Below are 21,143 nucleotides of genomic sequence, written 5' to 3'. Positions count from 1 at the left end.
ATACATTTTATTTTTCTAGTAGTTTGAAGAGGAATAATTATTTTCTAGTAATGTTTCAACTGGTTTCTAATGGATAGTTTTAAAGTAAAAGGAGAGGGTGATTAAGAATGTTGTTTACCTTTTTAATACCTTTATTGAATTATCACTTAAAAAGCAGTCAAACGTACATTTATATAAAAGAAAATAAACCATATTAACATATCCCCAGTTAGAAACTTCAGACATCACACATATTCTTTTGTATCACTATCATCAATCCAACGTTACATAAATTATTTAATTCCTGCATTCCCTTACTACCAAAATGTCTGTACACGGAGTAACAACTTAATTTTAGTTCTCCCATTCTGAAAACACAAACTCAGAAAAGAAAGCCAGTGAATTTGTTTTTTTTTTGGGGGGGGGTGGTAAATTTCAGTAAGTCGCTAGTAAGTGCACTGGCTGGATGCCAGTAAAAGAGAAATTCAGTGAACCTGAAAGAAAATCAATCACAAAAGGTAGGAAAAAACACTAGCTGTGAAGAGCCCTGCAGCTGTTCAGCAAAAGCAGTTCAAGCACCTCCTTTGGTGCAAGACAATACTTCCAGTAATCTAGAGGGAAAATGTAAGTCAAATATGTTCAGAGCTGATTAAAATAAATGAAACACTGAAGGAGTATATCAACTCAAATAAGAAAAGGCTGGAAAAAGCTTTAAACAGATATTCAGATGAGTTGATAAAACTGCAAAAAATCAGACTTCAAAATGAAGAAAAGGCTGAGTATGAGTCTTTTAAGGACGAGGTGTTTCAATAAATGGTAAAATTAGAGAACAGAGCATGTAGGGAAAAACCTGAGATTTACTGCAGTACCAGAGAAACTGGAAAGAACAGACTGTATTAATTTTATGAAAACACAAATAAACAACTGGACTGAAATTGAAATGAAAGGGCACAATCCTGTGTATGCTCCAGACCTAGCCACGAGAAAGCAGCCCAGAATTTTAATAGTAAAGATGCAATCCTACCAGCAGAAAGAGTTGATTCTGACAAAACTATGGTAGAAGGACGAAGTACTAAACTTGGGAAACAGTAGAGTGTTTCTGGAAAATAACTCACTGTACACCAGGCAGAAGAGGGGTAACTTTCTTCCACTAATCAGGGAATGTCAAGAAGCAGGTGTGAGATTCCAGCTGCTGCATTCAGCTGTTCTCAGAATATTTTTTCATGGGGGGGGGGTCAAAATCGATTTTTGATGCAGAACATGCTGTGGAGGAAATACGAAAGTTTGTCCAACAAGAAGTGAGGTGGCAAACAGAAAGGGATTCTGCTTCTTATTCTTCTGATAATAAAACCCATAGGGAGACTATGCAAGTGAAACCTGTTCCACTATTCCAAAGAAAATGCTTGAGAGACTGGAAAAAGCACGAGAGTTGACTAGAAGAACCAGAAGTACATTGGGAATGAGCCAGACACTGGATTTGGGAGATGGAGGTCAACGGGAAGAAAACCAGCAACTTGGAAATTAATGACTAAATATGGAATTACAAAGCATTAATTACATTTGTGAAATATGATAGAATAAGAAAACATGGAGGTATTAGACTTTTTTGGCTTTGTTAAACTTGTAGGGGACTACAAAGCATATGCCCTACTTTCATGTCAGTAATGTTTGGAAGAACATGTAGAGGGAAAGAGGAAGGAAACTGTTAACTGTAAGTAAAACAAAATATTGTTCTTAGCAGTCTATTTATAATACAGGACATATACTGAATGATTCAGTTATTTTCTGTGTAATAGGAATACTAAAGTAAACAGATGCTCCTGTTATTTTTCTTCTTTCTTTCTTCTTGTTCAGTTTTAAGAAACATAGGCACTGCAATGTAAAAGGAGAAGAAAGCCTGCACAAAAGATCATGATATAAGAAAAATTGATATGCTTTTTTCCTTACTTTTACATAGAGGAATGACTGGATTAAGGCCCTCAGCTTGATTTATTAACACATTTTAAGAAGAGGCAAATAAGTAAAAGAACACTGAATATAATTAAATTTTCCTCTAGCACATAAAAGTTCATAGTGTAATATGAAAAGCTTGTACTGGAAGGCAACTGTGTATCAGGTTTTCATGTTTCTAGTGAGACAATCTGATACAGGGCAGTAAAGCAGAATACTTTATTTTCTTTCTTTCAGTGGCTAGGACATAACATTTTCTGAAAGTATTCAAGTTGCTTTCAACATTTTGGAGAGGTATAAAGATAAGACAAAAACAGACAGCACTTAGTGGAAGTAAAAGCAGAGGCTGTGCCATGCACCTTAGCATGGATAACATTCATTATAGATTAATTCAAGTCTGTGAGTGTTGCTGCTAATGTGGGACAGTTTTTCCTATCAGGAGGGTTAAACTTCATTACTTGAAAATGTACATAATATGCTGCGGTGGTACGGCGATAGCGTTGTTACCTCACAGCAAGAGGTTCCCCATTTGATTCTCGTCCGGGCTTGGGAGTGTCTTCTGTGTGGAGTCTGCATGTCCTCCCCGCAGTTGGGTAGCGTTCGAATGACATGCGTGCGTAAATGGGCGTGCCTTTGTTGAAGGTTGGGCGTCGAGCTGGCACCTCGGCGTTTCGTAAAAATCTACTGCCAATCATTAGTGGACTGGAGTTCCGCTGTGACGACCCCTTACCGAGAAAAGCCGAAAGACAAACAACAACTTGAAGATGTACATAGTTATGTGTGATAGTATTAAGTTAATAGGTTCTGGGGTTGTTCTGGTCTAGCATGTGTTTCTTTTTTTTGTTTGTTTTAGAGTTAATTTAAAACAAAAAGTCTTGTAAGATGTGGCATAGGTCCAATTAGATATGGCAAGCAACAACTGTATAAAAGTTCAACCTGCCAAACGTTAGTGTATGCATTTAACACAAAAGCTGAAACTAGACATTTTAGAAAAGTTGTTATAAATAACAGGTGGGAATAATAACTTCTTATCGTAATGACATTTTCCATATTATCCTTAAATGTGACTGGTCTCACAGATATGCACAAAAAAGAAAGAGTAGTGAAGTATATTAAAAATGCAGAGTGCAAATAGTTACGCTACAGGAGACACATTTAGAAAGAACTGAGCATGTGAATTTGATAAAAAAGGCAAAAACAGACAGCACTTAGTGGAAGTAAAAGCACAGGCTGTACCATGCATCTTAGCATGATTATATAGCGGAATATCTGAGACAAAGCAAAAGGGAGTTCTTATATTAATTGCTAGAGGAGCTCCAGTAGTAACAGAAGAGGGGGAGAAAAGATAATAATGGTAGGGGGCTACTGGCAAGGGAGGTGGATTACAATGACATGTATTTATGTCCTACCTAAAAATGATACAATGGAACTTAAGGAAATTCTGGGAGAAATAATTAGCTTTCAACAGGGAATATTACTTATAGGTGGAGACTGGAATTTGATTTGCAGTAGTGAGTATGTATCTGGGGGCCTAGAAGGGAACATGTAACAGAAGAGGGTGGATTTTTGAAGAAATCTATGAAAATATTTGATGTGGAAGATGTGAATTCAATGTGAGTTTGGAAAAAATGTACATATTATTCCCCAAGGTACAAAAACCTGGCTAGGCTGGACAGAAATTGTATTTCACAGGAACATATGCATTTAATTGAAAGCTCTGAAATGCATCCAGTAATTATTTCTAATCCCTTGCCAATAACAATAAAATAAAACTGCAGGGTAATGAAATAAAAGTGAAATGCTGGCGCTTCCCCACTTGTCTGTTAAAAAGAGCAGAATTAAAGGCATGGATAGTAGAAATTATTCAGCAGTTATTAGAGAAGATAGAAATTTATTCTTAAAAGTATAGCTAGAGAGTTTGATAAAATGTAAGAGTTTATATGTTGGAAATAAAAGAAAAATATATATGGTTAAGAAACAACAAGAATTGCTTAAAGGGACTGGCAAAGGTTAAAAGTATTGCAGAATAGGAGGAATTTCACAGAACAAGAAGCTCAGTTGCAGAGTGATAAAAAGAAAATAAGGGATTACCTTGATAATGTGGATGAGTTTAGAAAGATTGCTGATAAGCAGCTGTACTCCAGAGCACAAAAGCTTTTAGCACAATGGCTCAGGCAACAGAAAGTAGATTGGTGTTGTTGCTAAGCTTAGGGAGCCTATAACAAAGAAAATAACCAGAGATACTATTGGGGTATTAGAAATATTTAGGAAGTTTTATTTAAATGCAACAAGATGTAGAACTCAAGACAAATACAAATAGAGATGTTTATGAAAGATTTAAATATGCAAAGGTTACAGGATGAGACTCAATTAATAACAGGCTAGGAGTGGATGTGATAAAAATGGTGTTGTATAATCAATTTACAGGATATCCTCAAGAATAGATGATATTCTTGTAGAAGTTTTGAAGCTAGTAGGGAGTAAAGTGATAAATATCTGGGAGGTTTTGTTTAACAGTATTTTAAAGGGAAGAGAAGCACCAACTTCCTATAAGAAAGTGGTGGTGGCTGTAATACCTAAAGATGATAAAGATCCATCAGATGTCCTTCTGTTCCTATGTTGCAGTATTCTGCATATGGGTTTACCCCTCTAGTCTCGTATACGCACGGCCAGTATCCAAAAGCTTTCAGTGACTCCTAGGTGCGCAAGACGTCAGGTGTAGACGAGAGTAAGAGGGCCATAAAAGTGACATCCACATGAACCAGCCCTCAGAGCTTTCCAACCACCAGTCTTATGCCAGGTGCTCCTGCTTTCATTGTTCAATTCAAGTTTCAAGCCAAGTACCCTGTTGGGGACCTTTTCAGTTCTTCTTTTTGTATTACTGCCTTTTCATGTCACCCAGAAAGGGTAAATGTCAGTGCAGCCGTCAGATCCCTCATAAAGACACTCACGATAAGTGTTTGTTCTGTCTCGGATGGTTGCACGATTATAAGGCCTGCCTATTTGTCAGGTGTTCGTTCCAAAAATGTTGCACAGTCATTTGCATATGTTCAATTTGTACTTAGAGAACCAAATCTGAAACAACTCGTCTTGCGAATGGAGTGCTCATTGGATGTCATGTCTGAACCACCTAAAAAGAAGGCCAGATCTTTGTGGCCTGTAATACTTGCTGAGCCTCTTCCGACCGATCAACAACCTGTGGCTGACATCGGCCTGGTCTCAGGATCTGGAACCGGATCTGCTGCACCGGATGATGCAGGTACCTCTGAGGAACCCATGCTACTGATGGTCAAGAGCAAGTCCGCAGAGGGTATTCCTGCAATAGTTTCAGACACTGGGGGGAACCAGCATGTTTAGGGGAGCCTTCCGATTTCCTGCCTCAGACTTTAATGCCCGCACTTTAACAGATGCCCATTGAGACTCTCAAGAGGAGAGAAAAAAGGAAGCATATCTCTCAGCCAGCAGAAACTATTCCAGACTGGCAGGCCTTTAGCTAAAGCCTTTTCTCAGCTTTCTTGGCCGTGAAGCCTACATCACTTACTTCTACCCCTGCTTCTTTTCCTCCTCTCCTACGTCCTAGGCTTCAACCAGCAGAGACAGTTACTAGGGAAGAGGACATCTGTTCAAATTCCTCAGATTATTCCCTTTTATAATTCTCAACTTTCTTCACCCCTTGGGATATGGATCCCCAGAGGAAGAATCTATAGACACAGATTCCCCAGTTGAAGATTTGACCTTTTCTGAAACTATTTTTAAAATGAAAGAACACTTTAAAAGGGAGTTCACAGACATGTCTGAAATACAAAAGAGGTACTATGACCTCATTCAAATGGAAACACCAAGCTCTTCGGCCATTCCTCCTATGCTGCCTGCCTTTTTAGATGCCCTTTCTTCTGCATCTCTCAGTCCAGACTCAAAACCTCCTGCTCCTTGTAGAGCAGACAGAATGTACAAAGTCCCAGATTCTGCTAAGCACCTGATCACGTGCCCTCCTGTAGATCCAGCTACCATTTCTGTCTCCACAGACAAAGCTTCTAAACTCTTGCGTACCACCACCATTCTTCTTGCTGACAAAGACAGCAAAACTATGGAAAGGTTAGGCAAAAAGATTTACACCTCATCCACCTTGGCATTTAGAGCTACTAATTACTAAACTCATATGGCAAAGTACGCCTTGTCTCTTCTTGACTCTGCCATCAAACTGTTGGCGGACATTCTAGACTCCTTAGCCAAATCAGCTATGTCTGCTCTACTGGCCCTTACATCCCAAGTCACCAGGCATTCAATTAAATGTAGCTATGATTCTGCAGAATCCTTCACAAGGGCAGCAGCTTCAGCTTCTGCACTTCGCAAATACTCCTGGCTGCACTTGCAACCTCTGCCAGATGACTTCTGGACTAATCTCAGTGATGCACCACTTGATAATGCTGCCTTATTTGGCTCAAACGTAGCAGACCTTTTCAAATCCCTGCAACAGAAAGGAAAAGAGATGCATGATCTTAAACCTCTGCTAGTCTCCCCTATACCTAAATTGTACAGGCACTGTCCTGCGAAAACTCAGTTCATTAGGAAACACTCCAGTCCTGTTCCTCATACTAGACATATGCAAGCAAGAAAGAAAAATCCTTCAGCTAGAGCACCTTCCTTCTCTAGCCAAAGGATGCCCTATCAGGACAGGGCAGGTAGTGTCAGACTACCTGCCACTCCTGCCTCCCCCACCAGCTGCTTCCATCCCACTGTCTGCTCGCCTTTCCCATTGCCTTCCTGTTTGGAATCAGGTCCCTTCAGACAAGTGGGTCCTCTCTATCTCCAAGATGGTTACTACCTGTTATGGATAACCCCTCCATTAAGACTAGGCATGCCACAACCTCCTGCTCAGAAACTGCCCATCCTGCTACCAGTACTACAGTCCCTTTTAAACCAGGGAACTATAGAAAAAATTCCTCCCTCCCAACTTGGAACAAAATTTTACTCAAGGATTTCTCTGGTTCCCAGAAAAGAAGGGCTATGGAGACCCATCCTAGACCTTTCAAGGCTCAATCATTTCTTAAAGGTGCCAACTTTCAAAATGCTGACCCTGCCAGCTCTATTTGCTTTTATTATGTACAAAGGCTTCCTAGTTACACTGGACATCAAGGATGCCTACTTACACATTCCCATCCACCCCACACACAGAAAATACTTAAGATTCTTAGTGGGCTCCTCACATTGGCAGTTTTCTGCCTTGCTTTTGGACTTTCAACTGCACCCAGAGTCTTCAAATGCTTGGCTCTGGTAATGGCCTTTTGCAGGACAAAAGGGATACAAATATTCCCATACCTAGACAACATGCTTTTACAGGCTGCCAGCCAAGAAACACCCCTAACCCCATATCCAGTTTGTGGTGTCTCTTCTACAAGCTCTTGGGTTCCAAATAAACTTCTCAAAGTCCAACCTCACACCAACCCAAGACATTGTGTTCTTAGGGTGCAGAATCTGCACAGACTTGTGGAGGCATACCTGCCCACAGCAAAGGTGAGTTCTTTTACAGAACACCTGCAAGGGATTTTACACTCCTCTCAACTGACCACAAGGCAGTACCTCAGGCTTCTGGGTTACATGGCAGTTACCATTCCTATGCTACCTCCAAGTCAGTTACACATGAGAAAGCTACAGTGGTACTTATGCTATGTCTGGAAGCAGCACAACCACCCACTGGAGCACATTGTGCTCTTGCTCCTATGCCTAAAACAAGAGATCTTATGGTGGTTAGCTCAGGTGAATCTCAACCCAGGACTCCCCCCTCCAACCACCTCAACCTTCTCAGGTCATGCATACAGACGCCTCAGACCTGGGGTGGGGGGCCACTCTCGGCCATCGAAAAGTACAAGGCCTGTGGCCATACAGACAGAAAACAGAACACATCAATGCCAGAGAAATGAGGGCAATTCTTCTAGACCATCAGGCATTTCACTCCATTCCTTCGGAAGGGATCTCTTCTGATATATACACAGACAACATCACAGTCCTGCTGTATATAGACAAACAAGGAGGAACCAAGTCCTACCTGCTCTGCAGACTTGCTATACTAGTGTGGGAAGTAGCCACTTCTCAGGGAATTACCCTGAAAGTAGCATACATTCCCTCTCTTCACAACTCCCAAGCAGATTTTTTGAGCAGAACCAGTACAGGCAATCACAAATGGATGCTACACAGGAATGTCTTCCTGGACCTGGTCCACAGATGGGGTACACCTCATATAGACTTGTTGTCCTCCGCCAACAACAGGCAACTTCGTGGATACTGCACCAGACCCACAGGCAGTGGCAACAGATGCCTTCACTATCTCATGGAAGGGGAAATACCTTTATGCATCCCCCCCCTTCCTTCTCATTCAGAGGGTCCTGCTATGGATTCAGCAGGGCAATCCGAAAGTCTTGCTGGTGACTCCCTACTGGCCCCGACAGCATTAGTTCCCCTTACTCCTTCAGTTGTCCATGGGCAATCACCACAAGTTACCCCAAAGAGTGGACCTTCTCACACAGCACAAGGGATCTCTAATCCATCCTCAGTGGCAGCTGCTACACCTGACCCTGTGGTGGATAGGCTTCTTATCCCATACAGACACCTTTACAATGAGGACATGCTCAATGTCCTGCAGGAGGCCAGGAAACCTAACACTAGAAAATCATACCTGTCTAAATGGAAAAGATTCATTACTTGGTGTCAAAAGAAGCAGCTGGATCTGTTTACCAGTGACATTCCCCCAGTGCTGTCTTATTTGTGTGAGTTACTTCAGACCGGCTTCACCTACTCATCTGTTAAGGCACACCTGTCTGTTATCTCTGCATGCCTACCCATGGATCCCCCCTTGGCATCCAGACTCCCTTCGAAGCTCATCTTTAAAGGGGTCCTGCATCTCAGTCCCCCCCCCCCCCGGAAACCTACTCCTCCTCCTTGGGATCTCAACTATGTGCTGGAGAAGCTTACACTTCCACACTTTGAGACAGCTGATCAAGCTTCCCTAAAACTTTGCACCTGGAAGACAGTCCTGCTAATGGCTGTCACTTCAGCCAGAAGGGTATCTGAACTCCAGGCACAAATGGCTACCCCTCCTTTTCTTGTCTTTCATAAAGACAGGGTTACTCTCAGGACAAACCCATCTTTCATGCCCAAGGTAGTCAATGGCCTGTCTCTCAATCAGGCCATCCACTTATGCATTTTTTCCCAAACCCACAAGGAAGAAGTGAGAGAGTGCTTCATTCCCTGGATGTTCACAGGCAAATTAGATTCTACCTCCACAACACCAAGTCTATCAGAAAGACTGACCGACTTTTCATATCTTTCCACCCTAGAGCACTAAGGAAGGCTGTGTCCAAGCAGACCATTTCCACTTGGATCTCCAAGGCTATTACCTTCTGTTACCAGCACCATGGAAAATCACTTCAGGATACAGTAAGAGCCCATTCCACTAGAGTCATGGCATCCTCAGGGGCTTTCTTCAAGGGCCTGGACACCTCCTCCATCCTGGAGGCAGCAACTTGGCCTTCAGTTCATACTTTCACCAAACACTACAAACTAGATCACATCTCTAGGTCCAGGACAGGGTTTGCTAGGGCTATCCTGCATTGCTGGAATCTGCTTCCATACCAACTACTCTTTCTCAGTGAGCTTTGGTACTCACCCATATCCAGAATACTGTGACATAGGAATAGAAGGACAGAGAAAAGTTGTGTAAGAACTTACCATAACAATAGATGTCCTTCTCTTCCATCTTACAGTATTCCTGCCCTCCCTCCTTCCCCTCTTATCAGCTGTGTTTCCCTCTCTGGGTGGCAATGACTTGGCCTTGCCCTATTGGGACTGGCTCTGACTGGGGCCTTCAGTTCTGAGGGCTGGTGCATGCCAATGTCACTTTTATGGCCCTCGTACTCTCGCTTAGACCTGATGTATCATGCACCTAGGAGGGACTGAAAGCTTTTGGATAATGGTCATGCATATGCAAGACTGGAAGGGTAAACCCATATGCAGAATACTGCAACATGGAAGAGAAGGACATCTATGGTTATGGTAAGTTCTTACACAACTTTTCTATCTAGCTTCTTAAAGGTTCATTTTGATTCTAAACCATGATTATAAAGTGTTTATGTCAGCAATGACTAAAAGAATGGCAAAGGTGATACCAGAATTGATAGGTATGGATCATTGTGGTTTTGTGGTCTAAAGTCACAGATTAAAACTCAAAGCCAAGGTATGTGTTATAGTGCCTCTTGGGAAAATTGCTATCCAGGCTAATTACTTCATCGATAGGACACCCCTAAGAGTTGTCCAAGTAGTCAGGGATTTGGGAATGCATATAGATAGTAACTGTGCCTTTTGAGTAAGATGTTGCCAAGATAGTAAGAAAATCATTTTATGTTGCCCAAAATATAGGTAAGCCATGACATACAGGTCCAAGGAAGTCACAGTGACACTTTATTTGGCCCTTATCAGACCCATCATCGAGTATACTGCCCCCTTCGGCTTGTACCTGACCAGACTTATGTAACAGCTAGAATTCTCACAAAGGTTTCTTACCAGTAGAATCCAGGATATAAGCACATTGCCCTCTGTAGATTGCTGTAAAGCCCTCTTTCTATACTTTGTCTCCTTCAGGTTGCTGAGAGCCAGTCTATGTCTGGCATGCAAGACATCCTCAGATTCAGCTCTGATAGACCTTCTGTTCATCCACAAAATGAAGAGCATCAGAACCACTAGATCCAAGGATTTAAATTTTGCTTGTGACATAAATAAGGCATGTTGGCAAGATAGATATGCATCTGAGAGGATTCCCCATACTCAGGAACAGGCTCCCCATCCATATAAAGCAGAGTCCAGCCCTAATCCTATTTAAACATAACCTTGACCAATGGATGGGAAATTGGAAATTCATCTTGGGTCTATCCCCATGTCTCTGATAGAAGCATACAGTAATGCCTAAACTAACATACCCCCACCACATAACCTTTAGAAACTTCCTAACTAACATTTCCCCTCCCAAAAAACACCCATGGTACGACACAATAGAGTTGGATTGCACAGCTAGGTTTATAAAGGCCCTGGTGGTCATTAGCCTAATATATACATATGAACCTAAGGTGTTTGGACTGCAGACTAGAGACTGCCTTCCCTAACAGGGATTTATGTCAGATATAGGCAGAAAGATAGAGGTAGAGGAATTTTTAATGAAAGATCTGCTCTTGTAGAGTTTTTTTTCAGTTGAATCTAGAATGTAAGCTGCTGTTAAAAAAGGATAATTATTAGGGCATATAAAATTTTGCATGATAAATATAAGAATCGATCAGAGGAGGTTAGAAGAGATTGAGAAGAGATACTGGAAAGGCAATATACAAGAGAGCAATGGGATGACATATATATGGCCCCCAAGTATGCAAACAAGTCCTGAAGGTTTAGGATTTTGGCTTGGAAGTGTTTGCATAGATATTTTTTGTACCCCAAGCAGACTTCAAAGGATTTTTTCCTCGAGTGGATAGAAAATGTTGGAGCTGTGATGCAGAAGAAAAAGAAAACTAGGAACATATGTTTTGGTAGGGGAATGAGTTAAAACAAAATGAAAACTCCAACAAAGCTAGAACTTCCACTGAGTGATCTCCCAAACCTCTTGTATCAGAGGCACATGGGATATATGCAAATGATCCTTATGAATATCAGGTGTTTCAGCTAATTGGCGATTCTGAATGCCCATGACTTGTTTCGTCATTTTAATGGACAACTTCAGGCCAATAAAGCCAAACCCCACTAGCTGTGGATATGCATATTTCGGCCTTGTTATGACCTCGTCAGCACAGCACAAGCAGAGTGTTTGACTAAGCATTAGAAACACAGGGCTGTTGCACCCAACTGATGTCCATTATCATTAGGGTCACTGCAAAAATATCCCAAACAACAAACTAAAACAATGAGTGAGAAGGTCACTAAAAAAACAATCAGTAAAACCAAAATGAAAACTCCAACAAAGCTAGACCTTCCACTGAGTGACCTCTTGTATCAGAGGCACATGGGATATATGCATATCCACAGCTAGTGGGGTTTGGCTTTATTGGCCTGAAATTGTCCATTAAAATGACAAAACAAGTCATGAGCATTCAGAATCGCCAATTAGCTGAAACACCTGATGTTCATAAGGATCATTTGCATATATCCCATGTTCCTCTGATACAAGAGGTTTGGGAGGTCACTCAGTGGAAGTTCTAGCTTTGTTGAAGTTTTCATTTTGTTTTTACTGATTGTTTTTTCAGTGACCTTTTTACTCATTGTTGTAGTGTAATGAGTTGGTAGGTTTTCAAAATTCCCTAAAGATACTCCGTTAGAAATATTGGGTGAGCAAATGGCTGTAAATAAGGAAATGATTCTTTTGAGATGGGACACAGAATCTGAATTGCCTAGAAATGGTAATGCCTTTTTAAGTTTAATTTTGTTGGTTACCAAAAAAGTAATTACTAGAAAATGGAAGTCAAAGTCTAAATCAACTGCATTTGAAGTACGTAATACTATAACATAGTAAAAGAACTGGAAGACGGGTCTTTAGAAAAGGGAAGGAGCAAATTACATATAAATAAATGAAAATTGCAGGCAATACATGCAAAATATTGTCCATGAAAAAGAGTAAGATTTAAGGGAAGTCAGGAATTCAGCAGTTTATGTCATGTTGGACTGATGACAGTTCTAAAGAAAGAAAAGATAATGTGATGTATAATGTATGCAAATGGAAGTAAAATGTCAATATGGTTCATTTTCTCTTCCATTAAGGTATGTTTGCCTATGTTTTAAGTGATAATTTAGTAAAGATGCTAAAAAAAACAGCTGTGAAACAGCCTACACTTAACCTGTACTGGTTGCTGAGGTTAAGATGCATTAAATGCATTATAAACATAAGACATAATAAGTTACAGGAAACCTATTACAAGTAATAATAGCATAGAATCGCTACACAGTCCATAAAACCAATGAAATGCACAGTACAAGTTATCAGCCCCTATGGATCTTCAGGAGACAATTTGTGCATGTATAAACTGTAGAAAGCCCAGGAATGATGGCAGTTTAGACTTGGAAGACAAGATTTCTGTTTAACAGGGAGAGGATGTTCAAACTAAATTTTAAGAAAGCAGTCTATAATAACAACACAAGGGAATGATTGTTGCCAGAACCGTCCTTAGGTAAACTAGCACACTAGGTGAAAAGGTTTCATGCCACCTGCCCCCCAACTCTGCCACTCCATCTTGGCCTAGTCACACCATCCAGATTACTCTTTTTGTATTATTCCTTTTTCTCAAAGTTGGTCTTACTCTTCATTTTTTCCCACAGTTATTCATTCATTCATCATGTTCAGGTAAGACTGCACTCTGATAAGTGTGTAACTGTGGAGGAAACAACTGCATTAAGCCATGGGGGTTCTAGATGCTCTGAGGTGCATTTTAAATTTTTTTTAAACAACCTTTTCATGCATTGATGACCTGAAAAAAAAAACCTGATCAAAGAAAGAAATTTAGTCTTTCTCTTCAGTGTTGTTTTCTGCATCCTTTCAGTACATACTAAGTGACCAAGACAACAGTGTGATGAATGTAGTGCCAATGACTGTATTAAACCAGGTGTCTGGGGGCACTAGGCCCTCAGATACCATGAGAGCTCTAGATGCCCTGAGGTACATTTTAGAGTTTTTTAATGATCTTTTTCATCCAGTGTTGGCCTCGTTAAAACATGATTAAAGAAAGGAATTTAGTCTTACGCTTCAGATTTGATTTTCCTGCATCTGTACAACACGTCCTAACCGACCAAGACCACACTGTAGTAACTGCAGTAGAAGTAACTGTATCAAGCTGGGTGTCTAGGGACCATAAAGCCCTCAAAGGGTATAAGGGTTCTATATCCTTTCAGGTGTATTTGTGATTTTTTTTTAAACAACCATTTCATTTAATGATAGCCTTAATGAAAAACATGATTAAAGAAAGAAATGTAGCCTTACTCTTCAACTTTGTTTCCTGTATCCTTTCAGCACATCCTAACTGACCAAGACTACACTGTAACAACTGCAGTGGAAATAACTGCATTAAGCTGGGGGTCTGAGGATGGCTATGCTCTCAGAAACCATGAGCTTTCTAGATGCTCTGAGATGCATTTTAGAGTTTTAAACAGCATTTTCATCCAGCGATGGCTTGAATGAAAATTATGATTAAGGAAAAAAATTAGTGTTAGACTTCTATTTTGTTTTTCCTGCATCCTTTCAACACACCCTAACTGACCAAGACTACACTGTCATAACTAAATTAAGCTGTGGGTTTGGGGGTTGCTAAGAACCCAGAAGCCATGAAGTTATATAGCTCAGAGGTACATTTTGCACCTTTTTCCCCAACTTTTTGATCCATTGATGGCCTTATCAAAAACATGCTTATGAAAATTAACCTAATGTCTTACCTTTTATTTCAGGGAAGAAATAAGTTGTATCCAATTTTTTAATGTTCAAAACTGACCAAACAACGCTAGTTTGCAATAAACTGAGAAGACGAATAATAAATATCATATATCTAGGAATGGTATCTACCGCCCTAAAACTAGGCAGTCACTTTCTGTATCTCCCCCTATGGTGCTAAACTGGGATACAGATTAAGGCATAGATGCCCACAGTCATATTTCAAGCTGCTGCTGTCATACGTATACATATTATGCCTCCTTATCCCCTGCCCACAAATGACAGCCACCTTCTGTGTACCCTTGTTATGTCAGACTGGGACAAAACTGGAAAAAAAAATAGAACAAACATATTTTTGTCAGACAAATATAAACACAATGAATCTTTACTCTCCTCAAAATATAGTGATCAGTATATGCATCAGATATTTGATTGCAAGTAAAATGAAAAAAAATATGTTGTTTTCACCTTGTTACTTCTAGACAGTACAGTGCTCCTGTACAACTATAGTGACCCTCTGAGGTTTGTAAGGAAAGTTAAAGGCATAATAACCGCACTTTCCCCAGCCCAATGCAAGATATGACTTCTGAGATTTGGGAGGAATGTTATAGAAATAATGATATTGTCCCCAGAATCTCACAAAACACAGTGGCCTTTTATGTAAACCCATGAGTAGGGATGATTTTAGAGTAGGTGGACTTCAGGGTAGAGGTGACTTATACGCCTGTGCCAAAATCTAGTTATATAACCTCAGTGTGTGGGAGCCACCAGCCCCCAGAAGCTCTGAAGATATGGGCATTCTGTGATGCACTGTTGTTTTGAGATCTGTTTAACTGAAGAAGTGATAAGAGGATCATTTAAATAACGCTGCAGTTTTAGCCACATCTGTTACAATTCAGATGTCTGAGTGTGATAAAAGAGTATGGCTTGTAATGTATTTTACCTTTGTTCCAAATAGTTGTCAGACATTAAAATGATGCAAGTTGCTTCACATAAATCTCATTAGTCCTGTAATATGCAGAATAACAGGCAAACATCAGAAGGCAACTAGTCATTTTCCTCCACAAACAATCCCAGCAATTATAACTCTGTCTGTGCATATCAGGTGTCAAGTTAAGTAGTCCATCTTACTTCTCACAAATGTGCACTAGTCCTGCAAAGCCAAGTAATGACTGCAAAAGTGCCAATAGGATCAATTAATTTCATCTAGCCAACTCCATCCCCAGCCCAGCAGTTATATTCATTATGTCTGATGGCTATGTAATATCATTTCACCTCCAAACAAGTTGCAACACATTAAAGTATTGCACCTTGATCTACACAAGTCACAAAGCCAGAAATGTTGCCAAAAATATCTGGTTGATCACTGCCAGCATCATTTAAAAAAATAATTTAACACTTATCTCACTCTCACCACCACTTTTGTCTTCAATCTCACTATTCATTTGCAGTCTGTTAAGTCAGTAAAGCCATGCATTAGAGACTGAGATTCAAGTTAATTCGTGTTCAGGTTTGTTTTATTAACATTATGGGGTCTCTTCTCTGTGACCCTGCAACATTCAACTGTAATATGATGTGACATAACTTGAATGGTCACGTGGAGCACCCACCCCCAAAGTGCTCATGATTACACTATAGGGACATTTTGTTTTAAAAGGGCACCTTATTAGTTATTTATTTTTTAGAGCAAAAAAATGGTTTTGGTGCTCTAAAAAAATAAATAAATATGAAAAGAGCGTCCCTAGATGAGGCTGCCTAGTTGGCCTATGTATTAGACTGGCCCTGCCAGTTACATGCACAACAAAGATATTACAGGAGAGTAGATGTGAAAAGCTATGTCAGCCAAGGAAATACAGTATAACATAGGAGCTGCCTAGCAAAATATTTAAATCAGATGCATTTTAGGTACATATGAATGGCATTGAGCAGGTTTTGTCTTTCAAAACACAGAACTATAAATAAAAATGTCTGACATGGGTGATTATCTTGCACTTCTTTTAATGGTGAGGAGGTTACATAGCAGCCACAAGAAATCTGAAAGATGCAGGCCTATCAGCTCGTCTGTCCCGTCTGTATGTGAACATGAGGAGTAGGTTTATTCTTTCAAAAAAGCAGAACAGGGAATACATCAGTTCATTACTAGTGAGTGTCCTGCTCTACTGTTGAGGGAAGGAATGAGGACCAGCTGCAAGAAATTAGCAAAATGCAGGTTGACTAGCCCTACTGCCCACTGTCTATATAACTGTTGAAGGAGGAGGTTTAAGATAGGGGGGGAAATAACAAATAATTCAAGTATCTTATGTGGGTTGTTGCCTTGCACTGCTGTTTATGGCAGGTGATGAGACAAGCCACAGAAAGTTTAGAAGTTGCAGAGCCAGTAGCCCTTATATGGGAAATTCAAATAACATCACTTGTAAACGAACATGGGTTAATAACCAACTTATGGCTTATTTAGTCTGTACCAGTAATGTTCCTAAGTTTAGAAAGTTAACTGTTTATTATGATTAAGGTTATTGCTTATTCCTGGAACATAGCACGTCATGTAACTGACTACATAATGTCAAAAATAAGTTAATTGTTCAGAAATGAGAGTAATTGTCATCCTAATACATTTATTTATTTACTAGGGTAATTCTTAGGTCTCCATACGTTGCCACAGATTTTCTGAAAAGAAGCCAGTACAAACAAATGGTCGGTCGAGCAGGTCGAGCAGGCATTGACACTGCTGGTGAGAGTATTCTTATACTACAAGAAAAAGATAAAGTCCAGGTAAACTACAAGTCATGCTGTGAGATTGCTTTATGTGTGTGTGTGTGTGTGTGTATACATATATATATATATATATATATATATATATATATATATATATATATATATATATATACGTACACATGTAAACAATGCTACTAAAAGTTTGGATGTTAATGGGACTAATTGCATTGAACAAAGTATGCAGGCTACATACAGATAACACCATTGCACACACTTACACACTAACCCCAAAGCTTTATTATGTTGTATAATCAGGCAAGAACAGTGCAGAAGGCAAGATATTTGTCCACTTTTGACAGTTGTTGCCAAGTTACAATATTTTTTCTTGTTGTTAAATGCCAATATTTTCTCACCCTATGCTCTTGTAACTGCTAAATGGTATGTGTGAAAAGGGTATGTGAGCAATTTCAACCAAACAACCTGTTTAACAAAGTTTAAATGAATAGTTAAGTAAGTAAACACATACATATATAAACATATAACTACATAAATAAATAAGCATGTATGTATGTGTAGATGTAGCTATATATATATATATATATATATATATATATATATATATATATATATATATATATATATACACACATACATACGTGTGAATGACATGGGTCTAGTTTAGTTTAGCGAACGATCAGATGATTGAACACTGTTATTTCAAACATGAAATGTTGAACCGGCACAATAGTGAATGACCGGAACAGCATTTTTTTTCCCAGGGGAAGAAATCGCTGGGCCGGCCATATGAGTTGTGCCGTTTCCTTCACTGTAGTGCGATCTTGGAGTTGAAAAGATGAATAGTTTGGTGCAGGAATAAGAACGAATGATACCTCGGCTCGGACTATAAAATATTTAATGACACACAACAACAGAAAACAGGTTAAGCGCTTTCATCTGGCTGGCAGACTTCTTCAGAACATAATTAATTGTTGCTGCACTCATTAAATACCATAATTTGGCGCCAAAAAAACACAATAAAAATTTAAAAACATACTACACAAATGTATAATAAAATAGTACACAAATGTATAATAAAATAGAACATCTACATAATTAATTTATGTTACTTGATAACGATATGCATTCTGTAGACCTATAAATATATATCTCTCATTTCATATCTCATCTATGTAAAAAACATCTATTAAAAACTGTTTAAAAACTAAAAAAACTATAAAAACTATTTGGAAAAAATTAAATATGGTTTAATGCTAATAAAATCATTAATTCCTGGATATCTAGTGGCATCAACATATATCTGCCACCTACTTTCTTTCATAGCCAATAATGCTTTAGTATTTCCACCATACGGAGAAGGCCCCACTGTGTCAATAATAGTAAATTTAAAATAATGTCTTTCTCCATTATGTTATATATGCCGATATAAGGCATTCTTGTTATCCTTGGTTCTAATGCTATGTTGATGTTCATAGATGCGTCGTTTAAACTGTCTCTCTGTCTTACCTATGTAGAATGTGTTGCATTCCACACATGTAGCTAAATAAACCACAAACTTGGGGTTACAATTGCCATATCTACTATATAAATATGTTTTATTAATGTTGTCCAACTTGCATCCCTTAACCTCATTAATGAATTTACATTGATTACACGCTCCACATTTTTTGGTGGATGTAATTCCTCCTTTCTTCTTAATACTGTTAGATTCCAACAACTTCTTAATATTAAAACCTGTTTTATATACAATACTGGGATGTATACCCAATATCTGTGTTATATCATCATTGCGTATAACCTGATTCCATCTTTCCTTGATGAAGGTTTCAATATTATGAACTATAGATGAATACATTAACACACAAACCCTTCGACTATGTTCATCTTCAGGGTTATTAGCTTGTGTTGAAATCACACTACCTAAATTCCCTAATAGGGGCACATACTTTTTACCCCATTCACTAATAACATACTTAACTGTGTCATTCAAAAGGTTTTCTGGATACCCCCTAATAGTGAACATAGATTTTATAAAGTCCAATTCTTTTAACATAATTTCTCTAGTAGAGGACATGCGGGCAGCCCTAATGCATTGCCCTTTGAAAATGTTTTTGAACACATGTGGAGGATGATTACTGCTATAGTCTAAGTAATCATTGGAAAAAGTCTTTTTCCTATATATACAAGATATGAAGCCATTTTCCACTTGACTAATATATGTGTCCAAATACGCAATTCCACTCGTACTGATGGAGTGTGTGAATTTGAGAAATTCTGTTGTATTATTAATGTAACTAATGAAATCTGAAATGTCTTCTATAGGCCCATTCCACAGCACAGAGAGGTCATCTAAAAACCTGGTATAATAACCAATATGCTGGAAATATTCTGATTTAAACAAATATTCAGATTCCCATTCAGGCATCACCAGGTTTGCAAATATGGGAGCACAAGATGCTCCCATAGCCACACCCCTGGTTTGCTTGAAAAACTCATTTTCAAACTGGATATAATTGTGGTCCAAGACCAACCCCATCATGTCTGTGATAAGGCAAATTTTATCGCAACTCATACTGGAGTACTTCCTCAAACTGCTGCTGAAATACTCTAAGCCCAAATCCCTGGGAATACATGAGAATAAATCAGCTACATCAATGGTAATGAAAATAAGGTTGTTTCTCCTTACTTGGGATGTTAACTGTCCCAAGAACATCCAAGAATCTTTAATGAGATGTGGAATATTATTGTACACAGGTTTGACCCATTTATCAATAGCAACACCCAACGGGAAGGTTTTGGATTTGCTTCCGGAAATAATAGGTCTAAAGGGAGGGTGTGTTAAGTTTTTGTGGACTTTGGGAATTCCAACAATCGTAGCTAATATAGGATATTCCACCTTTAAAAATTCATACATCTCAGAGGTAATCCTATTATCCAACAAATATTCCTCCAATGCTAAATCAATACGCTTATAACCTATATTAATTTCGTTAAGAGAAATAGCATCATAATTCCCTGATTGATACAAAATATGATATATTTCATTAATGTAGTCCATTTTGTTAAATACCACAATCCCTCCTCTTTTATCTGGTTTCATTAAACTAACCTCTTTATTGTTCACAAACTTCCATAAGCAATTATGTTCATCCTCTGTCAAATTTGCCTGTGTACCAACTTTATTGCTATTCTCAGCCTTAAGAATATTTTTGAAACTATAAATGTCATTGCAAACCATTTTCTCAAAATTGGCCACTTTCGTATTACTTGAAGGTATATATGTGCTCTTCATTTTAAGACCTTTAGGAACCGTATTAATATTTTCACCATTGTTTTGTCCAAACTGGATGGCTAAATTTAGCCTCCTACAATATAATTTCACTTCTAATATAATGTCCACCAAGTTAAAGCCAACAGTAGGGATAAATTTCATACCTTTCGAAAACACACTAAAAAATTCTTCAGTAATCTCAAGATTGGTATAATTAAACACATTAAACCCTTGTTTGGCATATATAATATTACTTCCAGTACTACCCTGTGTTTCATTTATACCAACCACCACTTCTTGATGATTATCTGTATATCTTAATTCACTACTTTGTTCATTGCCTAAAGAATAGGGATACTCTGTGCCATGGTCAAATTCTTCATTAACAAGTACTGTATTTATAGTGTCAGCACCACACATAACTTTCAAGGGTCTAATCATCTCAATCTCCTGTTCCTTGATGCATATGTGTTTTTCGATGGTGGGTAAAACCTGCCCCCTTGAAAATTCACATCTCCATCCATATTCATTTTGAACATTCCTATCACTATCCTTAGTCAAACAGTTCTTTGGCCAAATATATGCCCTATAATTAGCATATTGATCAACATCACGGACTATTCTCCTTTGTTTCCTTTCATATATTAAAGTTGCTTTGCGATTAGCATCTATAAACTTCTTGTCGTACAAGTCATTCCACTGACTAAACATTTCATTATTTATAATATCCACATTTAATTTATCCACTTCATGTATTAAACTAGACAG

At 38.8% G+C, this 21,143-nt stretch overlaps 1 protein-coding gene across 1 annotated transcript in view; it reads left to right on the top strand.

Annotated features, from left to right (window-relative positions):
- The window catches only part of HELQ (helicase, POLQ like), a 1,104,576-nt gene that overhangs the window by 750,824 nt on the left and 332,609 nt on the right, over positions 1-21,143 (top strand). Inside the window, exon 10 of the mRNA XM_044059295.1 lies at positions 17,002-17,143. Coding sequence (XP_043915230.1) covers positions 17,002-17,143 — 142 coding nt within the window. The remainder of the gene's footprint in view (positions 1-17,001; positions 17,144-21,143) is intronic.

The sequence above is a fragment of the Protopterus annectens genome, chromosome 17.part0, assembly GCF_019279795.1.
Source record: "Protopterus annectens isolate FY-2018-M chromosome 17.part0, PAN1.0, whole genome shotgun sequence".
Classification (NCBI taxonomy): domain Eukaryota; kingdom Metazoa; phylum Chordata; order Ceratodontiformes; family Protopteridae; genus Protopterus; species Protopterus annectens.
This window is presented reverse-complemented; position numbering and strand designations above follow the sequence as displayed.